The 25,767-nt window shown below is 40.7% G+C and overlaps 1 protein-coding gene across 7 annotated transcripts in view; it reads right to left on the reverse strand.

The window, feature by feature from the left end:
• PPP3CB (protein phosphatase 3 catalytic subunit beta) overlaps window positions 1–25,767 on the reverse strand; it is a 1,778,441-nt gene that overhangs the window by 916,855 nt on the left and 835,819 nt on the right. For all 7 annotated transcript variants that reach the window (XM_044056087.1, XM_044056085.1, XM_044056086.1 and 4 more), the window contains exon 5: window positions 9,280–9,425. In XM_044056087.1, coding sequence (XP_043912022.1) covers window positions 9,280–9,425 — 146 coding nt within the window. The remainder of the gene's footprint in view (window positions 1–9,279; window positions 9,426–25,767) is intronic.

The raw sequence follows: 25,767 nt of genomic DNA on the forward strand, positions 1-25,767 counted from the left end.
TTGGGAGGGGAGAAAGGGAACCTATACTAACCTGAAACAGTTAAAAGTAACAGAAAATTAGAAAAAACGTACAATCAGAATCACCCTGCGAGCTGGAGTTCTAGAGACACAATGTTTTACAAATTGCTGCAAACGTGATCTGGGGATGGAAGTCAGTGGAGGTGTATTATGGGTAAGGGGAGGAGTCTGGAGCTCGGAGCTGATGCTAATAATTTGTTTGCCAGCTCGGTTCCGTATCCCACAGGTTGAAGACCAAATGAAGTAAACTACTTCAGATTTGTTGTTGAACACTACTTCCATTAATATGACCAAATCCTTCACAGTTCTGGTAGAAAAGTCACTAGAACAAGTAAAATAAAAAATTATTAAACCATTCAAATCACAGCACACAGACTTAAATTTGTGGGTCTATATTAAAAGATTGAAGAGGTGTTTCATTGAACACCTCTTGGTCGACACAAAGAGCGAATGCACTAAAGCACGAATGCTCAAAACAGAGATTTCCCATCCCCATGTATTTGCCCCTTTCCTTACTGTAGTCCGAACTCGGAGTTGGTAAATTTAGTTGGGGGGTGGGGGGGCACAACCCCCTACATTGTTATGTTTGAAAGTGTGTTTGTGTTGTGTTTGGAAAGAAATCGCTGTTTTGAGCGTTTGCGCTTTAGTGCGTTCGCCCTTTATGTGTAAACCAAGAGGTGTTCGATGAAACACCTCTTCGGTCTTTTAATAAAGACCCAAATTTGCTTGGTTTACACAGGCCAATACTGGGATTAAACCAAACCATGGAGACCCTCTTAAACCACAGTGCTAAATTTAAATTTCGTGTAAAAGTTCCAGAGTTAATTAAAAGGTCAGCTACTCTCAATTTCTGAGTTGGAATAAACATGTTCCCTTTCTCAGAGATTAGCACAGTTTTCTTCAGTAACGTGAAATATAATTGTAAATTTTGCTACTTATTAGCTACAGTATCTAGTTCACAGCTATTGCATTCCAAAACCCTCACCCCCTCCCTCTTCCACTCCTCCTGAAATTCTCATTCACAAGCTGGTGTTCACTCTGATACACCCAGTCATGCTAATGGTTGTATAACCAGTTTTCTGTTCAGTCCACACTCCGACCTTAGAGGTGGTGTATCCAAAGGTGCCAGAGTAGAACCAGTGTAACCACATTAGTACCATCATTATTAACATGTCCACCATCATTCACTTCAATCGGAATTCATAATATCTAAGTCATTGTCATTTTTATTTGGGAGGGGAAGGTAAGCTTCATCAGCCTCATAACCATTTTTGTCTTTTAATATTTTTATCCTTTTTAGCCTATATACTCCAGCTCAAGGAGTCAATCTTTTTAAACCTGCTTCATACTCATCTTGATAACTATCAAATAAATCAGCAGTAATACAGCTGTTTCATGCAGGTTAGCCTTCAGGTATGTCTCCATAAGTTCAATTCTGTGATGGCTGACCAAGTCTACAGGTTTTCTGTGCAAGTCCAAGCCATGGATAAGTCCCATCGGATACTACCAAAGACGAAGATCCTTAAGAACCCATTCCACTCTAATGTATTCCCTGAAGCATATATTCTCTGATTGCAATTTTCTAAATTTCAAGAGCTTCTTCTCAAACTGTACTAACTGAGTTTTTAAAGGAAAAGTCCCTAGCGACTTTGAAAGACTAAATGTAACATCTTTCAATAACCATTCTTTAATGTTTAATGCAAAAGAGCTCATGCCTTGTTGCTGCACATCACCATTACTTTGTGCTGCTTGAATGGAAGTATTGGACAGGGCAGTTACACTGTTCTGTTGACTAGACAAACCAGTTTGGGTGTCCTACACCCCAAGTACCGGGAAACCATCCAGCACTGAAGCAACATGCATTTGGCCACCAATCATCATGTTGAAGTTGCTCTGTATTTGGCCACCAATCATCATGTTGAAGTTGCTCTGTATCCCATGTCCAAGATTTAATTTGTGAGTCAACTGCTACAGTATTGAATATGTGTCAAAGCTCTCAATTACATGCACATGTTCCTGCAAAATATAACTTCTGTCTAGTCTACCCCATTTATTGTACCTTGGGGAATAATATGTAAATTCTCTCAGGGTTCCTCCTACTGAATTCACATCCTCCATACCAAATATTTTCAAAAATTTGTCAGAAATCTACCTTCTTTTGTTATACTTTTTCTTCTACTCCCCCAAGCTACATCCTCATTGTTGCAAATGAAATTCCAGTTCCTTCCTATAAGTAATATTGTCTGCTGAAAACTGATTTCTCCCAAAATTTTCTTTAGCTCCATAATAGCAGTTTTAGGTAGAATATAAATGCATGCCAGCATTAACCCTCCATCCCTTGTCAACAGCCCTTTCCTACCTCAAATCTACTATTATTATCTTGATTTCCTTTTTTATCACTATTGGAGCTCCTCTAGTAATAAGTACTTCTCTTTTCCTTTGCCACTAATATTCTGCTGAATATCCATTCAGAAATCTTTTATCAAATTCACATGCTCAGTTCTTTCCAACTGTGTCATCTGTAGCACTGCTATTTGCACTCTGCATTTCTTAATATAATTAAATACTCTTTCATTTTTGCTATACCTGTGAGACCATTCACATTCCAATATAATATGAAAAGGGTTGCCATTATATGGAGTCATTATTTGCACCTATTATACATGACAATTTATTTGAATGTCTATTTCTAGATTTGTAATACATTCATGCACTAATGTTTGGCAGGTTGATCCTTTATACAGTTCTTTCTTATCTCCATTTGAACCCATGTCACATTTTACAAGACTTATTGTTTTAATAAAAACCCTTGAACAAAAATCAGACACACCGCCAATACATTCTCATAACATGTCCACTTAATTCAAACACACAAAACTACGTAAATCTTCAAATAATGAAGTTTAACCCTCCTAATTGGAACAACTGTCAATACACACCTTATCTAATCTAAAGTTGAGGTTAACCATGGAAAAATGCATGTTACTGTCTGTGTTCCTACTTATACTAACTGGTGTCTATTTTTTATCTTTACTTCTCTCTCAGATGTGAAAAACAACTTGCATACTTTCAGAAAACATTAACATCTGGCCTTGAAGAAAGCAATGTTTTGGCTTTTTATTGCCCTATAATCAGCTTGTCTCCATGGAAATTTAAGAGAAAAAGTAACCTTCAGCTACAGGCTTCTAAACAGAAGCTGAAACATTGACTGCTAAAGGAAACATTTTTATTTCATTCAATCTTGTTTTACTTACTTGTTTCGAATTAAAACTTATTATATTAAGCCAAGGATGTTAATCCAGACATTCATCTATGCAAAAGTAAGTGACAACATATCTAGATGATTGTCACTGTTTAAGTGACACCCCGACCCCATGTGTAAAAATGGGAAAAAGGGGATGTGGATGAATGGATTGATAAATTATGTGTGTACTTTTGGGCCCCACCTCAACAATCCAGGATTACAGCTTAACTTAAACATGCTTTGATCTAGCCTTTTTTCTCTTTTTGCACAGTAATGTTGACATTTTGTAATACTTAAAAAGAACAAAGAAAAAAGGCATCTGTTTATTTTAGTATCTTTACCACATACAATAACTAAAGCTGCTTTACTATAATTTTTTATCATGAAAAGTTCTGTGGAAATGCTGTTAAGAGCAGAAGCTGTTTTACTTACATTTACCTTTTTCCTTCCACTTCCCTTCCCCCTGTGTCTTTCCAAACATTAATGTTATGAAGTGAGCCAAATGCTTTTCAGTTCATCACGTTTAACAAAATCAACAAAAAGTCCATTACTTCCACTTTTTCTTGTACAGTCTTATTTCAAAATGCAACTGATGCCTTGTAATCTCACATTTATTCACTAATTTCTTTGTTCCTGGTCTTCTTCCTGTTCATCTCTATCTCCTAACTACAGACTCTGGTTCATTTTCAAAGTACTCCCAATTCTTCTTTTTTAACTCCTGTGCTTTTCTCCGTCTCTCAAGCATTTTCCTTTATAAAACTGGAAAAGGTTTCACTGGCCCATCTCTTCTTGTGCTTTATTATCAGAAAAATGGGAAGCAGAGTCTCCTTCTGCTTGATGGGTCATTTTTTTGTTGGACAAACTTTTGTATGTCCTCCTTAGTCTGTTCTGGATCAACACATTCTGAAGAAAGCTGGATACAAAAGCTTGAATCTCACACCTGCATCTCTACATTCCCTGACTATGGGAATAAATTTCCTTCTGCCTGATTGTTGCTGTTTGTCTTTCAGCTTTTCCCAGTTAGGGGTCACCACAGTAGAACTCCGGTCTGCTAATGACTGGGAGTGGATTTTTACAGTGCCAAGTTGCCAGCCCGACGCCCAACCTTCAAAGAAGGCAAACCCATTCACACACGCACCTACCTGCATGTCTTTAAACGTTACTCGACCACGGGAAGGACATGCAGACTCCACACAGAAGGCGCTCCAGCCAAGAATTGAAGGGAGAACCTCTTGCTGTGAGGCGACAACACTAACCGCTGCACCACCGCACAACGAATAATCTTTTTCCATAAACACTTGTCTCCAACTTTAAATACTTTGTCCTTTTGCTACAGTTTTGTCAGGATCAACTATTTCTGCTGGAAGGATTGCATCTTTGCTAAAACAATTATTGGTTACCTTCTCTTGGCCTGGTTTTGAGTACCCACACAATGTGCCCTTTCATTTAACAGATCCTGATGTGGAATATCTATCCAGCTGTTTAATTGTGCCTTCATAAAATTAATACAGTCTTGTTCCTTCTAGTTTCTCTGGTACAGCAGAAAAACTCAGCTTTTCCCTATATGCCCTTGTCCTCTAATTCTACCACTTTTTGAAACATCGCTTTTTGAGAAGTCTCATACTTAGCCAGCCTTTTCTTTATTTTGACATCTGAGTTTTGCAGTTTTATCAGCTCATCTGAATATCTGTTTAAAGCTTCTTCCATTTTTTTTTCAGCCTTTCGTTCTCGGAGATGAAATACTCCTTCAATGTTTCATTTATTTTAATCAGCTCTAAGGACATTGGACTTATTTTTTTCCTCTAGTTTACTGGAAGCCATGTCCTGGTACTGAAGCTGAAGCTTGAACTGCTTTTTACAGAACAGCAGCAGGATTCTTCCCAGTCAGTCTTTTCTCTTCACCTTTTCTAGCTGAATTTCTTTCAGGCTCTCTTAGTTTCTTTTTTGTTGGCATCAAGGCAGTGTACTTGCTAGACAGTAAATGAATTTACTAAAAGTGACAAGAGTTCCAGGCCCTTGACTTACAGTTTCTTTTTTCACACTGGGAGAACAGAAGTTAAGCTGTTAAATATGTAGTCATCCTGGAAAGCCAAAACCAAATGCTTCTGTGATCATACTGCATTATTACTTTCTGTATCATTCTTCTTCCTGGTATTTCTAGTCACTCCCTATTCTTATGCATCTCTTTTTCACACACAACATTTTGTGATTGTAATTAATCTTCTTGTCTGTTATGTCTTTTAGTCTCTGGCCTCTGCTGGAAAAGGGTCCTGCATGGCCCAGTCAGTCTCTCCCAGTTAACAAAATAAATAATACATACAGAAATAGACAAATAATTGACCAGGCAGTCAGAGTTTTCTGCTTGCTCTATCTTTACATTACACCTGTGGCAGCCTGGGTGAGCTGAGCTCCAAAAAATGCTCCCTTATTCACATTCTTCTACCCCTGGCTACAGCATGCACACTTTTTGGCTGAGCCCCTACACTGACTGCTGGCACATCTAGCTGCCACATGCAAATGGTCTTGCAGTGGAATGGGCTGTCTGCCTCCCTACATACAGTTTAGTCTGTGAGAGCTGCTCACTTCTACCCTCCCCATACAGCTGATTCCTCCAGTACACAGGCCATTAAATCTTCCCATGTCTAGCTGCTCCAGTGGCATACAGGGATAAAGCCCTGACTACAGCCCAGTTGACCTGCATTAGATTAGCAGCTCAGGTGACCGATGAAGCAGCAGGGAAGGATGGGCATTTCCATTCCCGGGGGAGGGGGGGCAGTCCTACTGATGTTTCCCATTTCAAATCCCTGTTGGAGGCTGTGGATGTCAAGGGGAGGCATGTTCAGAATAGGGAAGTAGAGGATGGCCTTGGCTGAGCTTCCCTGGAGATGACAGTGATGCATCACACATCCTCATGGCACACAGACCCTGAGGAAATGTTGCAGACCATAGAGAAGGTGGGGACAGCAGGAAACAGAGGGTAGGTTTTACGACATAACCCTCTCAGGCAGGTGATGACTAGACTGCAGGGCACCCCTTTGGTTCTACATCTGCTTAAGCTTACATCAGAGTACATCTTAGGAAAAGGAATAACAGGTATACCCCAGCAATGAATGTACAGCACTGAGTAGAAGTCCAAAGGATGAAGTAGAGAAGTGGAAAAAAATGTAAGAGTAGTAATTCTCGTGTCCTATGGGTCACTCTGCATTATAAAACTGACTGGGAGCACTGTCTTATTTGGTAAGCGTAAGTAGAACAGTTGGAAGTACAACTCATGAATACTTATCAGATCTTTAACATCCCCATGAGCTGCCACCATCTCATGCAGATGGAACCTCAATTTATGTTCTCACAGATGTGTTACTGCCCCTCTTGTGCTATGCCACAGTGTTAGTATTGAAACACAAGTCCAAACGCTGGGTGTGAGGGCAGAGAACCAACAATTTTCTGATTCTACCAACATAAAAAAGTGAGTGGACTATCTGCTGAGCCACTAATACTGCATAAAAAAGTGACATCAAAATGTCCATCCAGCTTACTTGTTTTTACAAACGGTGTTACACAAGTACCTACCCACATTTTTTTAATTCCCCATCAATGTTTCACTTATTCCATTTAAGCTTGAAAATAACTAGTTTCAATTCTGATGACTGCCCTTGGAAGAACATGCAACAATTCAACCAACTTAGTGAAGAAAAAAAATTGTGCAGCTGGACTTAAATTTACCACCATGAGCTTTATATCCTGTTCCCAAGCCCTCTGTATAAGCTCTTACCAGATCTTCTACTAAAATTTTGTCTGAGATAATTCTATACACCTGAATCATATTCTATCCATCTCTCTTTCTATTACAGAATATATTATCTGGCATCTTTTCAGCCTCTCTTCAAAGCTCCTCTCTATTACACTCTATCATGTTGATCACCAGCCTCATCTTGTAATCAAGATAATACTCGCAGCACTGAATTGTTCTAGAAATGTGAACAGTACTTAAGCAGAGTTCTTAGCAATGCCCTGTATGACAGCACAGTCATCTCTGACTTTAGGAATTTAAACATACTTAGTGATAATATCCTGTATTTACAAGGGAGGTGCTGAAAAGTTCTAAGCCCGACCTAAAGGGGAATGATGTGGAGCCATGAAGCTTACAAGTTATTCAACATATTCTCCCAGAAGTTCGACACACTAGGCACATTTTGTCCTGAAGTTTTTGTAACCCTGCCAAAAAAAAGTCTGAAGTCTGGTCACTGCAATACTGCTACACTGCTGCAATCACCTCCGAATCACTCAAAAACTGCCACCCTTTTAAACTATGTTTAAGGTTTGGAAACGGGAAATAGTCAGATGGAGCAAGAGTTGGTGAGTAGGGTAGATGGTCTATGCACTCAAACTCCATTTTCGTCAAAACATCCTTTGTTTTGCCAGCCTTGTGAACTGGTGCATTGTCTTGAAAAAAAAGAGAACTCTGTTCAGCAGCTTCCCTCTCCTTTTTTCTTTCAATGCCTCTTTTAATCGGCACAGCATTACAGTAGTATTCTGCATTAACAGTTTGGTCCCTTGGAAGATGGTCATTGCACCTTCTTGATGTCAAAACACAGTGGCCATGACCTTTCCTGCTGACATTTTGGTCTTGAACTTCTTTGGCCTTGGTGATCCTGAGTGCCAACATTGCTTGGACTGTTGTTTTGTCTCAGGATCATAGTGGTGTAATCATGTTTCATCTACAGTAACTAGTTGTTCCAAAAAATTGGCACTAGCTCGACGAAAATGCAGCAGAATCAACTCGGAAGTGTCCACGCAATGTCTTTTTTAGTCTGCATTCAAACATTTGGGCACCCACTTGCTGACAGCTTCTTCATACCCAGCTGCTCATGGATTATAAACTCAACACATTCCCTGGATATCTGTAGTGTCTCAGCAATTGTTTTAGCCAATATCTGTCGATCTGCCAAAATCAGGTCATGGACATGGTCAACAATTTCAGGAGCCGACACTGTTTGAGGCTTTCCAGACCTTGCTGCATCTTCCCTCTCTAAAGCTCCATGCTGGAAGTTTGCATGCCACTTTTTCACAGCTGAGTAAGAAAAGCACTCGTCACTCAGTGTTTGCATCATACATTCATGGACTTCCTTTGGAGTTTTCTTCTGCAGGAAAATGAACTTCATGATGGCTCAGAGTTCCACACTTTTATTTCACATGGTTCCATCAATGATCTGAAACAATGTCAAAACATAGCATTACGATTCTGCACATTGGATGTTTACAAGATGAAATAAGCCTCTTTTCAGCTACAGACGCAAAATAACTCTCAGAATTTAGAAAGTTGGTCCGGCCTAGAACTTTTCAGCTTTTATAGCTAGTCTTATGCATTGTGCTCTGTGCAAAACAGGTGAAGTACTTAGTACCATTAAGTTCTTCTCCTTCACAGCAATTCTATACAACTTCATCTTCCAGTCTACACAAATATCTTGGATTAATTTCCCAAATTGCATGATCCAGCATTTTTAGAATTAATTCCCAACTGTCACATTTCAGGTCAGTCATACAACTTACTCAGATTTCTCCTCAAACTTATCTTACAATTCAGTGTGTTACAGCACTAATCTTAATGTCCTCTAAAGAGTTATCCTGCATGAACAGGTTCATAAGGGGCCTATGGCCACAGATCAAATAAGGAAAATGAGCTAAAAAGGATAGTAAATATGCTGTAACCCAGTTTTATAGTTGTCAAAATCACTTTCCAATGGCCATCTTGTCTTGCCAACAAGATAGTGCTGACTTATGTACTATGAAGAAACAGTCAAGAACTAATCAGGAAGCAATGGTGTCTGTGCCCAAGATATTATGCAACACATGGACAGACCACATCTAGACTACTGATATAAGACTTCCATACAGTTAGACTGCTTAACGACAACAGTTTCAAATATCATCTAATGAAAGAGACATGTTAAGTGAAGGCAGAAACAGATCACAGCCAATATTCATTAATTTTAATGAACAATGTGGAATGCACTCACCCGTCTAATATCATCTAGTGTGTTTATTTCAGGTGACAGTCCACCATGAACACAAAGGAACTGCTGATTTAGAAGAGCAGCAAGAGGAAGGCAATCAAATGCTTCCATACAGGCATCATACACCCTCTCAGTATACTTGATTTTACCTGTGAAAATAAAAGTGTAAAAATTCACGTAAAAAAAAGCTTACTGGTTATAAACATAGAGGACACACACAGCATCCAGACTGATATCACCTTGAACACTGAGATCAGAGATTCTTGAATGACAATAACAAACAGAACCTAAAATGAAAAACAAATTCAGAATATTTGCAAAATAACTTTAGTAGTAAAATCTTAATTGCAAAAGAGGCCTTCACAATAACATATCCATGATGCAGAATGTACAGTTGTGTACACTTACCATAAATGTAGATGTTCGGGTGTATTCACTGTTGCAGTCATCACACTTGAGTTATCTGCCTGCAGGTAGCCCTCAGTCGGCCCAAATACCAGAGTCTTAGTATTTCTGCATGGGATGCTGTCGCTTTTTCCATGACGTCAGGTCGTCAGGGGTATAAAACAGGCAGCCGGCTCCATTACATCAGATTTTCTTGCCTCAAATGTCAGGAGCCCCCAAATAAGGAGCTAGTATATGGTGGGGAACACCACCAGTAAAAAGTAAATACCAATGCCATTAGGAATAGCCATAGAAAGGGAGGTAGATAGACAGAGAAAGCCAGGGGGCTGGAGGGAGGGAAACCAGGACTGCAACAGTGAATACACTCAAACATCTACATTTACGGTAAGTGTACACAACTGTACTACGTTCTTCGTGTTTCACTGTTGCAGTCATCACACATGGGTTGATTCCCAAGGCTGAGGAAGGATGGAGGCAGTCAAGAAGTCTTAGGGCTGGCTAGTAGGCCTTGCAAGACTGCTGTAGCAAATCCAGCCCTGGATTTGGAAAAGATAGGTAAGTGGTAATGCTTCGTGAAGGTGTGTACAGAACTCCAGGTTGCAGCTTCCAAAATGTCCCTGGTAGGGACTTTCCTGAGAAATGCTGTAGAGGTAGAAGCAGTCCTAGTGGAATGTGTTCTGACCCCCTGAGGGGTTGGTTTTCCATGGTGCTTGTAGCAGACATGGATGCAGTGTACTATCCATTTGGAAATGGTTTGTTTTGAAATGGCCTTACCCTCTGCCCCTGTAGCAAAGCTAACTAGAAGCTGGTCAGATTTTCTGAAAGGCTTAGTCCTATCAAGGTAGAACCTGAGCTGTCTGTGCACGACCAAAAAGTGCAGGATTCTTTCCCCTTTATTCTGAGGGTTAGGGAAGAAGGTTGGCAAATGGATGGATTGGTTCAGAGCCACACTGGACACCACCTTAGGCATAAAGGACAGATTAGTCAGGAGGGAAACCCAGTCAGCATGGAAAATAATAAAGGGTTCCACAGCCATTAGTGCCTGTAACTCAGACAATCTTCTAGCTGAAGTTATGGCTAAAAGCAAGGCTGTTTTCCAAGAGAGGAATTTTAACTCTGCTGAAGCAACAGGTTCAAAAGGGGGAAGCGTGAGCTTTTCCAGTACAAAGTTAAGGTCCCAGGCAGGGATGGGTGCTCTCCTTGGGGGCCTTAGGTTGTTAACCCCTCTCAGGAACTGTTTGATGAGAGGGTGAGAAAATAGAGGTGGCTCAGTATTATAATGAGCCGAAATGGCAGAGGCATGAATCTCAATGTAGGAGAAGGATATTCCTCTGTGGAGTAGCTCTGCTAGGTAATCCAGGATTAGAGGTAAGGAGGGCACTGCTGTGACCTTTTCTTTAGACTGAATCCAAGGACAATATCTTTTCCACTTTCCAGCATAGGATTTCCTAGTACTAGGCCTTCTGGCTTCAAGAATGACATCCAGCACCTGTTTGCTGAAGGTTGCTGATGGAGTATTCAAGGGATAAGCCAGGCTGTAAGGTTTAGGGTTTGCAATTCCGGATGCAAAATCTGTCCCTCCTGCTAAGACAGCAGGGTAGGAGTCTGGTGTAGGTGCCAGGGTGGCATTGTTGTCAGGCTGCGCAGGAATGGGTACCAGTGCTGGCAAGTCCAGTTCAGGGCAATCAGAATTGCCCTTGGCCTGTCTTGTTTTATCTTGAGTAGTACTCTTGAGAGATGGGGCAGAGGGGGAAAGGCATAGTTTGAGAGGTTTTCCCACTGAACGGATAAGGCATCCACCTTCCAGGTCCTGCTGTGAGGGTTCCTGGAGCAGTATTTGCTTAACTGGTGGTTTTCGGGGGAGGCAAAGAGATCCACCTCTGGTGTCCCCCACCTCTAGATCAGAAGGTTGAAGGTGTTGGGCTCTAATTTCCACTCGTGTGGGTCTAGGAGATTTCTGCTTAAGTCCTCTGCCAGTGAATTTTGTTTGCCTGGCAGGAATTGAGCTTGTAGATGGACTTGGTTGCTCAAAGCTGTATTCCACAGGGCCATGGCTAACCTGCAGAGTGGGTAAGCGTTTATGTACCACATAACTGTTGTCTGTTTTTATCAGCAGTTGTCCTGGAAGGATTTGGTATCTGAAAGCTGTCAGAGCATTCTGTACAGGTAGCATCTCTTTTTGATTGATGCGCAGGATAATCTGCCTTGTGCTCCAGTGGCCCTGAATGCATTTGCCTGCCATGTGAGCTCTCCATACATAGTCTGATGTGTCTGTTGTCAGGGTTTGAGGGTCATGGTGTTTAGTGAAATGCAGTCCCTTGTTGTGGTTGCATGCCTCTGCCCACCAAAGGAACTCTGCCCTTAGACAAGGTATGATAGGAATGACTGCTTCCAGGTCCTGAGAATGCTGGCACTAAAGACTTTTTAAGTACCATTGAAGTTTCCTCATATATAGTCTTGCATATGGAATTAGCAGAATACATGAGGCCAAGAACCCGAGGGCTTGCAGTATTTTTCTTGCAGATAGCTGGGTTCTGGTGGCCATTTGTTTGAAGTAGTCTGTCAGATAGAATTATTTTTTTGAAGTGAGAAATGCTATCTGGGAAGTTGTGTCTAAGCTTGCTCCCAAGAATACAATCCTTTGACTGGGTACCAGTTGAGATTTATTTTCGTTGATGGTGTACCCCAATGAAGTGAGAAGGCTTTTTACAAATACCAGTTACTAAAGCAGCAATTCCGTACTGTCCACTTGAATCAGGCAGTCGTCCAAGTATGGGTAAATTTGGATATTTCTCTGTCTGCAGTATGCAATGGCTGGAGACAGGCATTTTGTGAATACTCTGGGTGCAGTAGATAAGCCAATGGGAAGTGCAGAGTACTGACAGTGCATAGATCCTGCCCTGAAATGTTGATATTTCCTGCATGACTCCCTTATGGGGATGTGCAGATAAGCTTCTTTTAAGTCTAGAGTGATTAACCAGGCATCCTTGGCTAGCAAAGGGAGAAGCTGTTACAGTGTAAGCATCTTGACTTTTAGGACCACCAGAAAGGTGTTGAGAATTGAAAGATCCAGGAATGGGCACCAACAGCCCTCTTTTCTGGGCACCAGGAAAAGTCTGGTGTAGAAACCCTGACTCCTTTGTTCTACTGGAACAGGCTGAATAGCTCTGATATTGAGCAAAGAAAGTACTTGTTTTTGAGCCTCTGCCCACTGGTTTGGAGGAAGGTCTGGAATCCCGCTTGGGGTCGGCAGTGAATGGAAGTAGAATTTGTACCCCTGGGATACAATGTTGAGGACCCATCGGTCCAAAATAATGGACATTCAGTTTTTTGCATGAAGGGCAAGTTTTCCTCCTGGGGCACAAGCACTTGGGCAGAGCTGGGAAGTAGATTTGAGAAGTCATTGTAAACTTTTTCCATAGGTGGTGGCTTACCACTCCCTGTTTTAGGGGTGGGGGTACTCCAGTGCTTAGATCTCTGCATACCCTGAGACTGTAGTCTGGGTGGCCTGTTTCCCCTGGGTCTTGTTTGGGAAGGCCTGGAAGGGGCTGGAAAGATCCAGTGTTTTGAAGGGCAATGCCTACTGAATCTAGGTGGTTGCACTTGTAAGAATTCTTTAACAATTTGCATAGATTTAGCTTTTTCTTCCATCTTTTTAACATCTTCTGCTTTGGTGCCAAACAAACAGTCCCTACTTAAAGGAGCGTCTAAGTAATTTGGATGTGACATGATCTGGCAAGGTTTGCTCCTTCAGCCAAGCATGTCTTCTCAGTACAGAACCAGTGACTGCGGCCCTGCAAGATGCTTCTAGGGCATCAAAGCCACACTGCAAAGTATGCTTACTAACTGGTTTGCAGAATGCATTAGCTCTTGTAAATCTTTATTTTCTGCACAATCTGGAAATATTGCCATTTTTTGTTTAATTGGTTCCATAATATGTTGCTGGTACTTCAGCATGTGAAACTGGCAATTCAATGCCCCGATAGCAAAAGTTGCAGAGGTATATACCTTCTTATCTCATCTGTCTAAAGCTCTGGAATCCCTGTTCGAAGGAGTAGAATTTTTGGCTGTAGTATCCTTAATACCTTTAAGACTCTGGGAAATGATCTCTGGATCAGCAGTAGAATTCTTGAAAAGAAACTCGGGGGAATCAGGTACTTTGTAGTACCTGTCAGGTTTCCTAGGGGCCAGGGGTAGTGTGTCTGGAGTAAAACTGGATTCCATAAAAACATCATCTACAACATCCAGGACAGGGGGTATAGCTAGAGGCCTGTGCTGAGGCAACTCTAAAAATTCTCAAAGTCTCTTTTTTCCAGTGGAAATGCTCTCTAAGTATGCAAGGTTTCACCAAAAGATAAATCCTCTGGAGGGGAGGCAGAGGGAATGGATTCCTCTGCATCTGAATCCGCATAGGCTGATAAGGGCATGTTCTGATAATCAGAAGGGTCAGAGTCATCAGACTGTTGGTCTGTAGAATCAGAAGGTAACTCAATTCTTTGTCACTTAGCAGGGGAAGGCTGGTTTCCCCTAATTAGAGTAATAAGGTCTTCAGCCATTCTAAGCATTTGTTTTTGTGGCATGGGAGCCTGAGCATGTGCTTTGGTCGTCAGTTTTCTAGACGTAATGTGCACTCTGGGCCTAAGACACTCGGTAGTTTTGGCTAAAAATGAAGTCGTCGGTTTGATTCGAACATCAGTAGGATGGAATACACCCTCAGAAGCCGGTGCCTGCACACCGGCTCCGGACCCATCCAAGGTAGAGACATCTGCTGGTTCCATAATCAAAGAAGCATCTTGTGGCATACCGGACTCCGAATGGATCTCAGCAGAGGCCTGCAAATCCAAAGAAATGGGCATCAGGAGCTGCAAAGGCGCCTCACTGAGTACCGGCAGACTGGCGACTAGCTTAATGGAAGCATCATCGGTAGTTTTGGACCTATGCGGTCTGTCTCTGTCTTTATCCTTACGTTTTTTTTGGAAGATCAGTAGTCGGATGGCTTACCAAAGCCATTTCAGAATACAGAGAATGAGCGCAAAAGAATTTAGTGAAAAAGATTTAAACAAGGCACAAAACCGACAGTGAGGGACGTCGTGGTCTGGGCTTAAACAGGTGACGCAGTAAGAATGAAAATCTCTGAGAGGTATTTGCTTTCCAGGGGGCAAGACAATTGTTTACTTTTTCTGACATCGGTTAGAGCAAGAAAAAAGGATCCCCAATGGGTTACTTAGCTTTAGAAGACTTCAAGATTATCAACTCGAAAACTAAAATTTCAGGTAGTGGCCGACCAGCACTTGCAAACTGCTTCTGCTTCAGGCTCCTCCTTGGCAAGAAAGACTGATGTAATGGTGTCGGCTGCTTGTTTTATACCCCTGATGACCTGACATCATGGAAGAAGTGACAGCATCCGACGCAGAAATACTAAGACTCTGGTATTCGGGCCGACTGAGGGCTACCTGCATGCAGATAACCCAAGTGTGATGACTGCAACAGTGAAACACAAAGAACATCACTGGAACAGAATTATAAAAGCTTAAAATAAGTTTTTGAGAAAATCCCTCAAAAATACTCCAAAAGTCAAAAGCAATACCTTTGGAAAAAAATAATATACCTTCCTGCAGGCAAACTTTGTGGCAAAAAAGTTTTAACTGTTCCTTTAATATGATGAAAAATATTAACAGAGTAAGTGGTTAGAGACTGGATAGCCAGTGAAAAGGTCATGGCATTCACCAGTTACTCAAACATCCCACACACAACAAAGACAAAGAGAAAGAGAGGCTCTTTTACTTCAATAAGGGGAAGTGGGGAACCAGAGACTCTAAGTAGGTTCAACTCCTAGTGGATGCCACTGGGCACAGTCCTGAATGGGGATAAGAAACACATGAAGCACTGTATGAAGGCTTTTGCTCGATTGTACCTAGGAATGCATGTGTAATTCAGTTTTTGCAATTTGTGTGTATCCAGGCTATGGCCTAAATAAGAAAGATCTCCAAATCCATGATAAGCTGGCCTTGGTTGTTAATCTTCACTCTTACCATTGCCTACTCTAAGACTGGGTGCCAGTAAGGCAGCTTATACAATGGAAAACAAGAGTTTCTCCCACTGGGTGTTCTGAAATGCAAGGCTGCTACTTTTGGTGAATGTTCTAATGGGCCTCTCTTGCAATAGTGACAAACGAGAACAATGCGGCAAGTAGGCATCTGCTGTAGGAGATGAAAACATCCACCAAAAGAGTAATGCATATATATATATATATATATATATATATATATATATATATATATATACATACATACGTACATACATACACATACACACACACACACACACACATTCATGGCAATGAATATTACTGATGCAACACTACTTCTGCACAGTTATTTATTTATTCATTAGGTTCTCTGCTGCCTGCAAACCAATGGCTCCCAGTAAACTATCATCGTATTTATACTTCTCAGAGTGAGAGCCATTACTAGACCGTTCACTCCCTGACAGGCAAGAATCAAATGTGAATCTGCTATTCCAGCAGCCATCAGGGCTTTCCTCCTTATGCCCTAGGCCTTTCCCGTGGTGACTGACATGAATGTTCATGTCATGAAGGAAGGCCCTGCTCTGCTCTCACCGATCATGTGTATGCTTACAGATACATACACTCAAACACACACACACACACACACACACACACACACACACGTACGTGCACACACGCGCACACCCACTGCACAGGGTTATCATCACTGGCTTGGCTGGAACAAGTTCACATCCCCAGTCTGCAGTCCTCTTAACTGCCTGTAAGTCTCTGCCTGAAGGGTGGCAATATGCTGACTGGAACCAACATCAGCCACTAAATCTCATCTTCCCCTATCAATTTCTCTTCTAGTGCCTGAGCTGCTAGTCATCTGTGGGTCATCTGGGGCAGATTCCAGGCTTCATATCCTTTCTACAATCAGAGCCACATGTCCTACACAATTATCACCTCAGACCTCAAAATTGTCAGTCACACCACTAAAGTCAACTAATGTCAAGAAAAGCAAAAAAACTTAAACAATGTTGCACATAGCACATAAAATATTCTACCTGCACAGAAAAAAAAAGGTAACATTTATGGAAAAAAAATACCTCTGAAAATATTTGTATCTCCATATCTCATTGTATTTTATTTAAAATACTGAAAGAAAAACCCACCAAGCTTAGAGTCTTCAAATACCTTAAACCTCCTGAAATGGAGGCCCATGAGATATATGTACATGATCCCTTAAAGACATGCCAGTGTTTCAGTTACATGGCTTCTGAATGCACATTGACTTTTTAAGTCTTTATGGGTAAATCAGAAACCATGTAGCTGAAAGATTTTACTACCTTATTACCATATGAATTTGAATCCGCGGTGGTGATGCTGCGGTAGCGTTGTCGCCTTACAGCAAGACGTTGTCCCGTTCAATTCTCAGCTAGAGCATCTTCTGTGGAGACATTTGTGAATGGGCATACCTTCGTTGAAGGTTGTGCGTTAGGGCTGGCAACACAGCATGTAAAAATCAACTGCCAATCATTAGCGGACCGGAGTTCCGCTGTGGCGACCCCTAACCGGGAAAAGCTGAAAGAAACAACAACATTACCATATGAATTTGACCTGCATACTTCTTGAATAAATATCTTGCAGTGTCGTTTAATCATAATGGTATACAGTTATCCAGTATGTAAAATGCAGTACATACCCATATCTGTATGTGCACGTATGCATGACAAAAGTGAAAAAGCAGTAACTGGAGTCAGCTCTGTTACTTTCGCCTCTTAAAAAATATATTTCCAAATAAAATACATATGCAGTCTCTCACAAAGCAAATCTAATCCAATATGCAGATGAAACAACACTAATATGCACAGCTTATTCAGTCAAACAGCTCCAAGATGATCTGCAGCACTATTTTGCAAAAATGAAAACTGTCTGGAAAGATCTAAACTACTACGAAATCCAAATATAACTAAACTAATGGTATTTTCACCTCCAACCCAACAATCAAACTGTTGTGACTTATTATAAGTAGATGACACTAGATCTGAATTAGCACAAAATACAATTCTAGTGGAAATAATAACAGACAACAGATTAATATTTGATCAGCACATTCAATGTGCAGTTCAAAATCTAACCATCAACCAAAAGTTCCCCAAAAAGTGAAATTATTCATCAACAGAAAATGCATGCAAGACTACAACTAAGATCTACCTACTTCCTTCTCTCCTGAATGCCTCATCAATTTTTAAATTACCAACAGTCTTCTCCACTAACTACACTGGAGAAATCTTAAAACAAAAATTGCAAAGGTTGCAAGTAATCATGCTAACCAAACATCACTATGTGGTATTTCACTCCCTCAGTTGGCTGGAGCTATATAACCTGCTAGCTTTCTCTCTTATTAAGGCCACTCACATCTTTTACACCCCAGACAGACACCATGGCATCAGATAACTGCATTCACTAAGCCAACGCCTAGTACTCATTCAAAAATGTAAAAATCATAAAGGTAGCTGTCTGTACTCTACACAGGTTAATAAACTGTGGAACTTGATCCAGCAGATGTCAGAAATATCTTATCTAACCGAAAATTTAAAAACTCTTTCAAGAAGTACCTCACAAGCAAATGGTGCTGCACCTGCAAAAGCTCCATTATCAAGGCACCTTTTTATTCTAAATTTTATTCCATCTGTAATTTATAATCCCAAGAAAGTCATATCTGTATAACAGTACTCCCCGTGTACTAATCAGATTAGTAATACCTAACCTCAAGCAGTCAAATCAAATAAATGTCACTAAATTCTCACATCTTTAGTAATCTGGTTATGGTTCTCGGGTGAATTTAACTGTTTAGATAAAGTAAGCAAATGCCTTATCTGCTGTCTGTGTGCAAATATTACAGTGTATAGGATCCATGCATTCTGTCCCATTTTATCGGTTTGGCTCTCGAATGGTTGGGCATTAAACAGCACAGTGAGAAGCAAAGACAAAACATCATTAATCTACATTGATTACACAAATATTATGCTTGTTAGCCTACTATATGATTATTAGTGAACATGTTTTTAATGATCCTGTATTAATTAGAGTTTTGCATTTAAGTTGTAAAATATATCCTCACTCCTCAGAAAATATTGCTACCTCATTCAACACACACTTCACACAAACCATACTATCACTAGCTAAACAACACAACCCCCTCCAACCCACACCTTCAACTAGTAATCTCCCCACTGCCTTCTCTTTTTCTCCTGTACCTACCTCCAACATAAAAAAACTCTTAACTAAACTTAAGCCCACCAAATTAGCAGCAGACAACCTCCCAAGTGAATACCTACAAATCGCAGCTGATGCTCTGGCCTACCCAGTATCCATCTTGATTAACCGATCTCTGTCAGAAAGTTACGTTCCCACACTGTGGAAAGTATCACATATAATTCCCCTCCACAAAGGCGGACCCTCCACAGAACTAACCAATTACCGCCCCATAGCTATTCTCTCTCCACCTCTCCAAAATACTAGAGAGATGCATACACTCTCAGGTCTCAGACTACCTCCTTACTAACATCCTCCTTTCCAATACTCAGCATGGTTTCCGACCAAACCATAGCACCACCACTGCCTTACTCTCCTTTACTAACACTAACCTTCAGCAAAAAAAAAAATAGCTATCTCTCCTCTGCTACTTTCCTAGACCAATCTAAAGCATTTGACATGGTCCAACACAAACAACTTATCTCTGTCCTCAATAACCTATCCTTCTCTCAATCAGTCACCAACTGGTTTCAGAGTTACCTGTCTGACCGCCAACAATCCGTTGTATGGCAGAATGACATATCTCCTCAACTACCTGTCTCCATAAGGGTTCCCCAAGGTTCCATCCTTGGACACCTACTCTTCTCTGTTTTCACCAATAATCTAGCCTCTGCCACCAAACATGGCACACTCATACAATACACACAGGACTCAGCTATCATCTGCTCAGCCGAGTCCCTACCCAAACTGCAAAAAGTCACACACAAAGTCTTTTCCTCTGTTGAAACTTAGTTATCTGATGCTCAATTAATACTCAACCCAAACAAAACTAAACTACTCATCTTCCAACCCACCAAACATACTCAAAACAACTCTCATTTTAACATCACAGCAAAAAACAACACCACTATATACCCAACTGAACACACCAAATTGCTAGGAGTGGAAATAGACAATAAACTAACATTTTACATTCACATATCCATGACCATAAAAAAAGTCCACAAAAAATAGGAGCGTTATACAGAAATAAGCAACTTCTCACCAAAGCAGCAAAGATTTCAATAGCAAATTCCCACCTTATCTCCACCCTACTTTATGCCTCTCCAATATATACCAACCTAAGGCAATGCGATCTAAACAAGCTAGAGACCTGCTACAACAAAATCGCCAAATTCGGCACAGGGTCATCCTACCATAGTCACCACTGTCTCTCACTTGCTGAATTGGGCTGGTTTGAACTCCCTCACCTCCTTCAATGGTATCAACTCTCACTCGCCAACAAACTAGTAAACCATCCACTAAATGTCCCATCCCTCCAGAATCTACTCCAACCCTATCGACCACCAGACCACTAAGATCCAGCAACAAAAATCACTTGCAGATCACTAAAGCCAATAACCCTGCTGGTGAAGCACTATTCTCTTGCACCATAGCCAAATTATGGAACTCCCTCCCACCCACAATTACCTCCATACCATCATGCGCCCACTTCAAAACTTTACTAAAAGTGCACCTAAAAACATGCTGGTTATGTCCTTGCAACTCCCACTCTAATATCACCCACCCATCCAACCACTACCTTTCTTTCCACTCCACTAACTACCTTGATTATAGCAAGCTCAGATGCTCATAAGCCTAGTACTTATTATACAGCAGGAACTTCTTATTGTAACATTTGTTAATGTCTGTTATGTACTTCACAGATAAAGATTCTAGTTGTCTACTGATGTACTATGTTCTTCATCTGTAAATATGTTCTAAGTAATTGCTATGTTAAATTGTTCATCGCTATATAATCCAATGTAACTACTGTCTGTTTATTTTAACTGTGGAGCTTTTCTCCCCGGGCCTCCGCTGAAAATGGACCTACATCAAGTCGGACACTCCCAGTCAACAAATGTAAATAAATGATATGAAATAAGCATATCTTACAAAGCTGCTGCAGATGTGTGGCCTTTTTTAAATGTAGTCTGTTTATAAAAGTAGTAGTACTTGTGTTGTGCACTTTAAGACAATATGTACTGCGAATAATGGGAAGTTAAAGAGGCATTGAAAGGCAAAATATGGTGTTTTGTTCCAATGTTCCAAACAACTCAGGAAACTATATACTATTTTAGTTAATGTCAAGTCAGCAATCACAAGATTCCATAAAGTTAACACCTCAAATTATTATCTGTCAGTAGATATGACTTGTCTATAACATCCATGACACATGCTTAGTTAACTGACCCTCCTGCTGAATTTGTCAGGACCCGAGTTTGATAACCACTGCCTGAATTAATTAATGCATCGGGATTCAAGCTGCCAACGTGAACCTGGTTTAGTTTGATCTGATTAATTGACCGACTGCTTAATAAAGAGACTTCCTTGGCCAAGCAGATGATACTGTACATATCTGAATAAGGGTCCCTAGTATAATTGGCAAGATAATTAGGCTTATGTTCTTTGTATATAATTGATTTTTAAGTTTTGCTAAAGTTGTGTTTTTTTTATTAAACTGCTTTTTGCTACAGTTTAGCGTCTTGTCTCATTCTTCCATCTGTATCGTAGTTTGTCACTTAATCTCAATATCAAAATAAGAACACAACACAAGATATACATACAATGTAAAATAAAGCTGACCGTTCAACAGATGTGCATTTTACATGCTGTATATACTATTTTCTATACAAGCACCTGAATTTAACATGCAGTAAATACTATATAGTGTATGCATCATGGTAATCACCTGTTAACTTTCACAATCCTGAGTGTTTCTTATACATTTTTATTGTTAGATCTTTCAAATGTATAAAATATGAATTTTTTTCTCACCGGGCGTCTGCTGAAAAGTGGCATTGCTCAGCTGGATTTTCCCAGTAAACAAAGACTACTAAAATACATAAATATTTACTGACAAATAAATGAAGTTTAAAAATGAAATGTAGTTCTTATCAAACAGGTCAGTGTCACCCTTCAGGAAGCATTTTTCATTGTACAGCAAACTTACATAGATGCTCTGGCAAATGTAAAACTGTACTTGCAGAAACCACTAGATAGCAGAGTAGCTCTATTCCCAAGTCCAGCAACAGGGAATAATAACACAAGTTCAACTTCAAATCCAGCAGGAAGGAAGTTCAAACAGGTTCATTTTCTACCCAAGCAGCAATAATTCCAGCTTCCCTCCTCAAGGGTCAGGCCCCTTACCCTCACAGACATCTCTGGTCTATAGGACTCCATTTAGAATCATCCTCAGACCAAAAGGTGCAAATTTGCTGTGTACTAGGGCACAGTGTTTTTAATACTCATAGGTGCAACTATCCTTCATTACCTCTATTTAATATCCTTTCATTACTTTTGTTGTGTGTTCTCTTGCACCTGGCACACCCCACTCTATTATGTTCACTCACACTACAGGCATCGCAGCTAACCCGCAGATTCAATACATGTCCTATCACACTTTTAATCAGGGTGATTTCTTTCTCCCATGTTTCTTTTGCTATATCTAGTGAGTGTCAGGAAAGAATGCCATACAATAATTCAAATGGTGCAAATCTGATTGTGGCTTGCAGTACATCTTTTACATCAAAGAGAAAATACTGCAGCAGCTGCTTCCAGTTTTCCAATCAATCTCTGTAGCTTTATGCGACAAATAGGAAGTTATGTACTTACCTTAATGTTCCATGTTTGTTGCCCATCTCGCCTTCACTTATTCCTGGTTGGGATCGGAACCAAGCATCGGCTCCGACTCAGCCTAAATCAAAAGCTCGAGAGCTTCCACTGGCTCAAGGCTATGCCCTATCCCATGATGCACCGGAAATAATACCCAGATCTGGTTTGCAATAAAAGGCATAAATATCAATTAACAAAGACCACTAGAATATATCAGACCCAGAAGGGAAACAGAGACTCCATAATCCAATTAAAAATAAAAGTAATCCGCCCGATCCTCCAGGAGCGAAGGCAGGGGAAGGAGGGTGGGACGCAAGAATGAAGGCGAGATGGGCAACAAACATGGAACGTTATGGTGAATACATAACTTCTTAATGTTATGTTGTCCTATCTCGCCTTCATTCACTGCTTGTTGGGACAGCGTCCTTCGCACTTTTTTTCTTGGGTGGCTCAAGGGAATAAACTCTTCAGAACAACGGACCCAAAGGAAGCCCTGTTCCGGGATGCCATGTCCACTTTGTAATGAGTAATAAAGGTATGAGACCTGACCCATGTGGCCGCTGCACAGATCCAATCCAAAGGTAGTCTGGACTGGAAAGCAGAAGTTGTTGAAACAGCCCTTGTGGAATGGTCCTTCACTTTGCCAGATAACTGTCTGTGATGAGAACTGTATGCAAATGAAATATAATCTGTGAGCCATTTTGACAGTGTTACTTTAGAAACTGGCAATCCTTTCTTTTGATCTGAAAAGGACACAAACAATTGGCCCAATCTGAAAACTTTAGTCCTATGCATGCAGAAGCGTAACTGCCTATGTACATCCAACTGGTGTAATCTATATTCTGGCATGTTGCCATAGTTGAGGGAAAACACTGGTAATTCGATAGACTGGTTTAGATTGGTCTCTGAGGACACTTTCGAGAGAATGGAAGGATTAGTACGTACTGATATCCTGTCTTTGTGAAAAATTATGTAAGGACGACGTACAGAAAGAGCTTGAAGTTCAGATACTCATCTAGCAGAAGTAAAAGCGACAAAGAAAAGTGTCTTCCATGACAAAATGTTTAAGTCACAAGATGATGTTGGTTCAAAGGGAAACAAAATTAAGGATGAAAGAACGAAACTGAAACCCTATGGGGCTGGAAGCTCTCTGACTAGGGGTCTCAGCAAAAAGGTCCCTTTTAGACAGGCCTTGTAGAGTTTGTTGGACATGGTTTTGAGCCCCATTTCCCCAGTGTGAAAATTAGATAACACGGCTAGCTGGGACTCTAATTGTAGCTGCTGCCACACCCTTATTAAAAAGTTTTGTGAGAAATTCTAGCACTGCTGTAACAGGGGCCATAAAGGGATCTATATTGTTTTTGCAAGCCCAGATTTGCTAGAGTAAAGTTTCCTAGCTCGGCACAGAGGTGAATGGTTTCATCCTCTGTTTGAACTCGTAGATGCTTGGAGGTGGTGGTCAGGAGCCAGTCGTCTAGGTATGGAAACGCACAGAATCCTAGATGCCTCAAGCGAGCCATGACCACTGCCATGCATTTGGTGAACACTCTGGGGGCTGTAGTGAGACCAAAGGGCATGGCTCGAAATTGGTAATGCCTGGCTCCCAGCCGAAAGCGCAAATGTCTCCAGGATAGCCTGTCCATTTTTATGTGGTAGCATCCATCCTGGAGATCTATCAAGCACATCCAATTGTCTTTTCCCAAAAAGGGTAGTATTGACTGCAGTGTCACCATCCAGAATTTTGACCTCATGACGGACTTGTTTAATCTGCTGAGATCCAATATGGGCCTCCTGTCCCCTGTCTTTTTTGGGACTAAAAAGAACCTTGACTAAGTTCTGGATCCAATATGGTCTTCGGGGACATTTTGGATGACTTTTTTCTAGCAACTTCTGAATCTCTAAAGTTGCAAGGTCTCTTTGACTGGGTGGAATGTCTGGGACGGTACGTTTTTCCAAAAGGGGAGAGGAAAAGGGTATGTACTAACCTCTGTTATAATAGCCTCGAGCCAGTGGAACCTCTCGAGCTTCTGAATTAGGCCGAGTCAGAACTGATGCTCGGTTCCGAATCCAACTAGCAATGAATGAAGGTGAGATAACACAGGATAACATAACATCTAAAGTTTTACTAAACTGTTCAACTAGCCCATTTGTTTGACAGGGATCTACATGTGTCCTTAGCATTTTCATTTTAAAGCACTGGCAAGGCTCATGCATTACTCGAAACATGAAAAGACTGCCTTGATCAGTTAGAATCCTATGAATTCCTAATCTAGAGCATTTCAAGTTCTTTTATTATGGAATTTGCATTGGATCTTTGAAAGGAGTATTGCCACAGGAAATTATGTTGCATAATCAATAATATACTGATGGCCATTATTTAGTTTCATGAGTTGACCCACAATTTCCACTACTGTGTTCAAAATGGACCTCTGTAATGGGCAAAGGAACAGGACGATTCTTAAATACTAGGTTACGTATGGTGTTTTGGCATTCAGGACAGGCTGCCAAAAGGTTTTCCATGCTCTTCATAATGCCAAGTATACAACATCTACACAAACCTCCAATCTTGTTTTGTTTGTTCTTAAATATCATCCAAGATATGGCTGTGTTAACATCATTACACATGTTCTAAAAGGTTTTGGAATTAATAAATGGCACAATGACTTGGTCCCTTTCTTTGGCAACTGTATACAGAAGATAATTTCTTAGCTCAAAGAACGGTAAGCACTAAGCCAAGTTCTGTTCTTTTGTTTCCCCATCAACTCTCATGTTCTTTCTTGCTCCACTTATGGTTTCACCTCAGCAATGAGATTTTTTTTTAAATTAACTTGATTTATCCAAAGAAAAGCTAAGTCAGTATTTTCCTCGGTAATTTGAAATTAACTGGAAGCAGTGACCCCCATGTTTTTTCACTGTCCTACAGGCATTCCCTATAAAAGGTAACTCATGAAAATAACACTTTCACCAAGGTACTAGTCATTTTCACTTCCTCAGGAGTGGTTTCACCTGCCTTTTCCTTATTCTGGGTTCTGTTCTACCCCATGTATTCACTTAGATATTGCAGACAGAAGCTCAATACTCTATTTAAATTCCCGTTTTTCATTTTGCCCAGGATGAGCCCTGTCCATCCCTGCCTCAGTTTGTGTTTATATTTCCTAGTATAA

Source organism: Protopterus annectens, chromosome 14.part0 (assembly GCF_019279795.1).
Source record: "Protopterus annectens isolate FY-2018-M chromosome 14.part0, PAN1.0, whole genome shotgun sequence".
NCBI classification, from domain to species: domain Eukaryota; kingdom Metazoa; phylum Chordata; order Ceratodontiformes; family Protopteridae; genus Protopterus; species Protopterus annectens.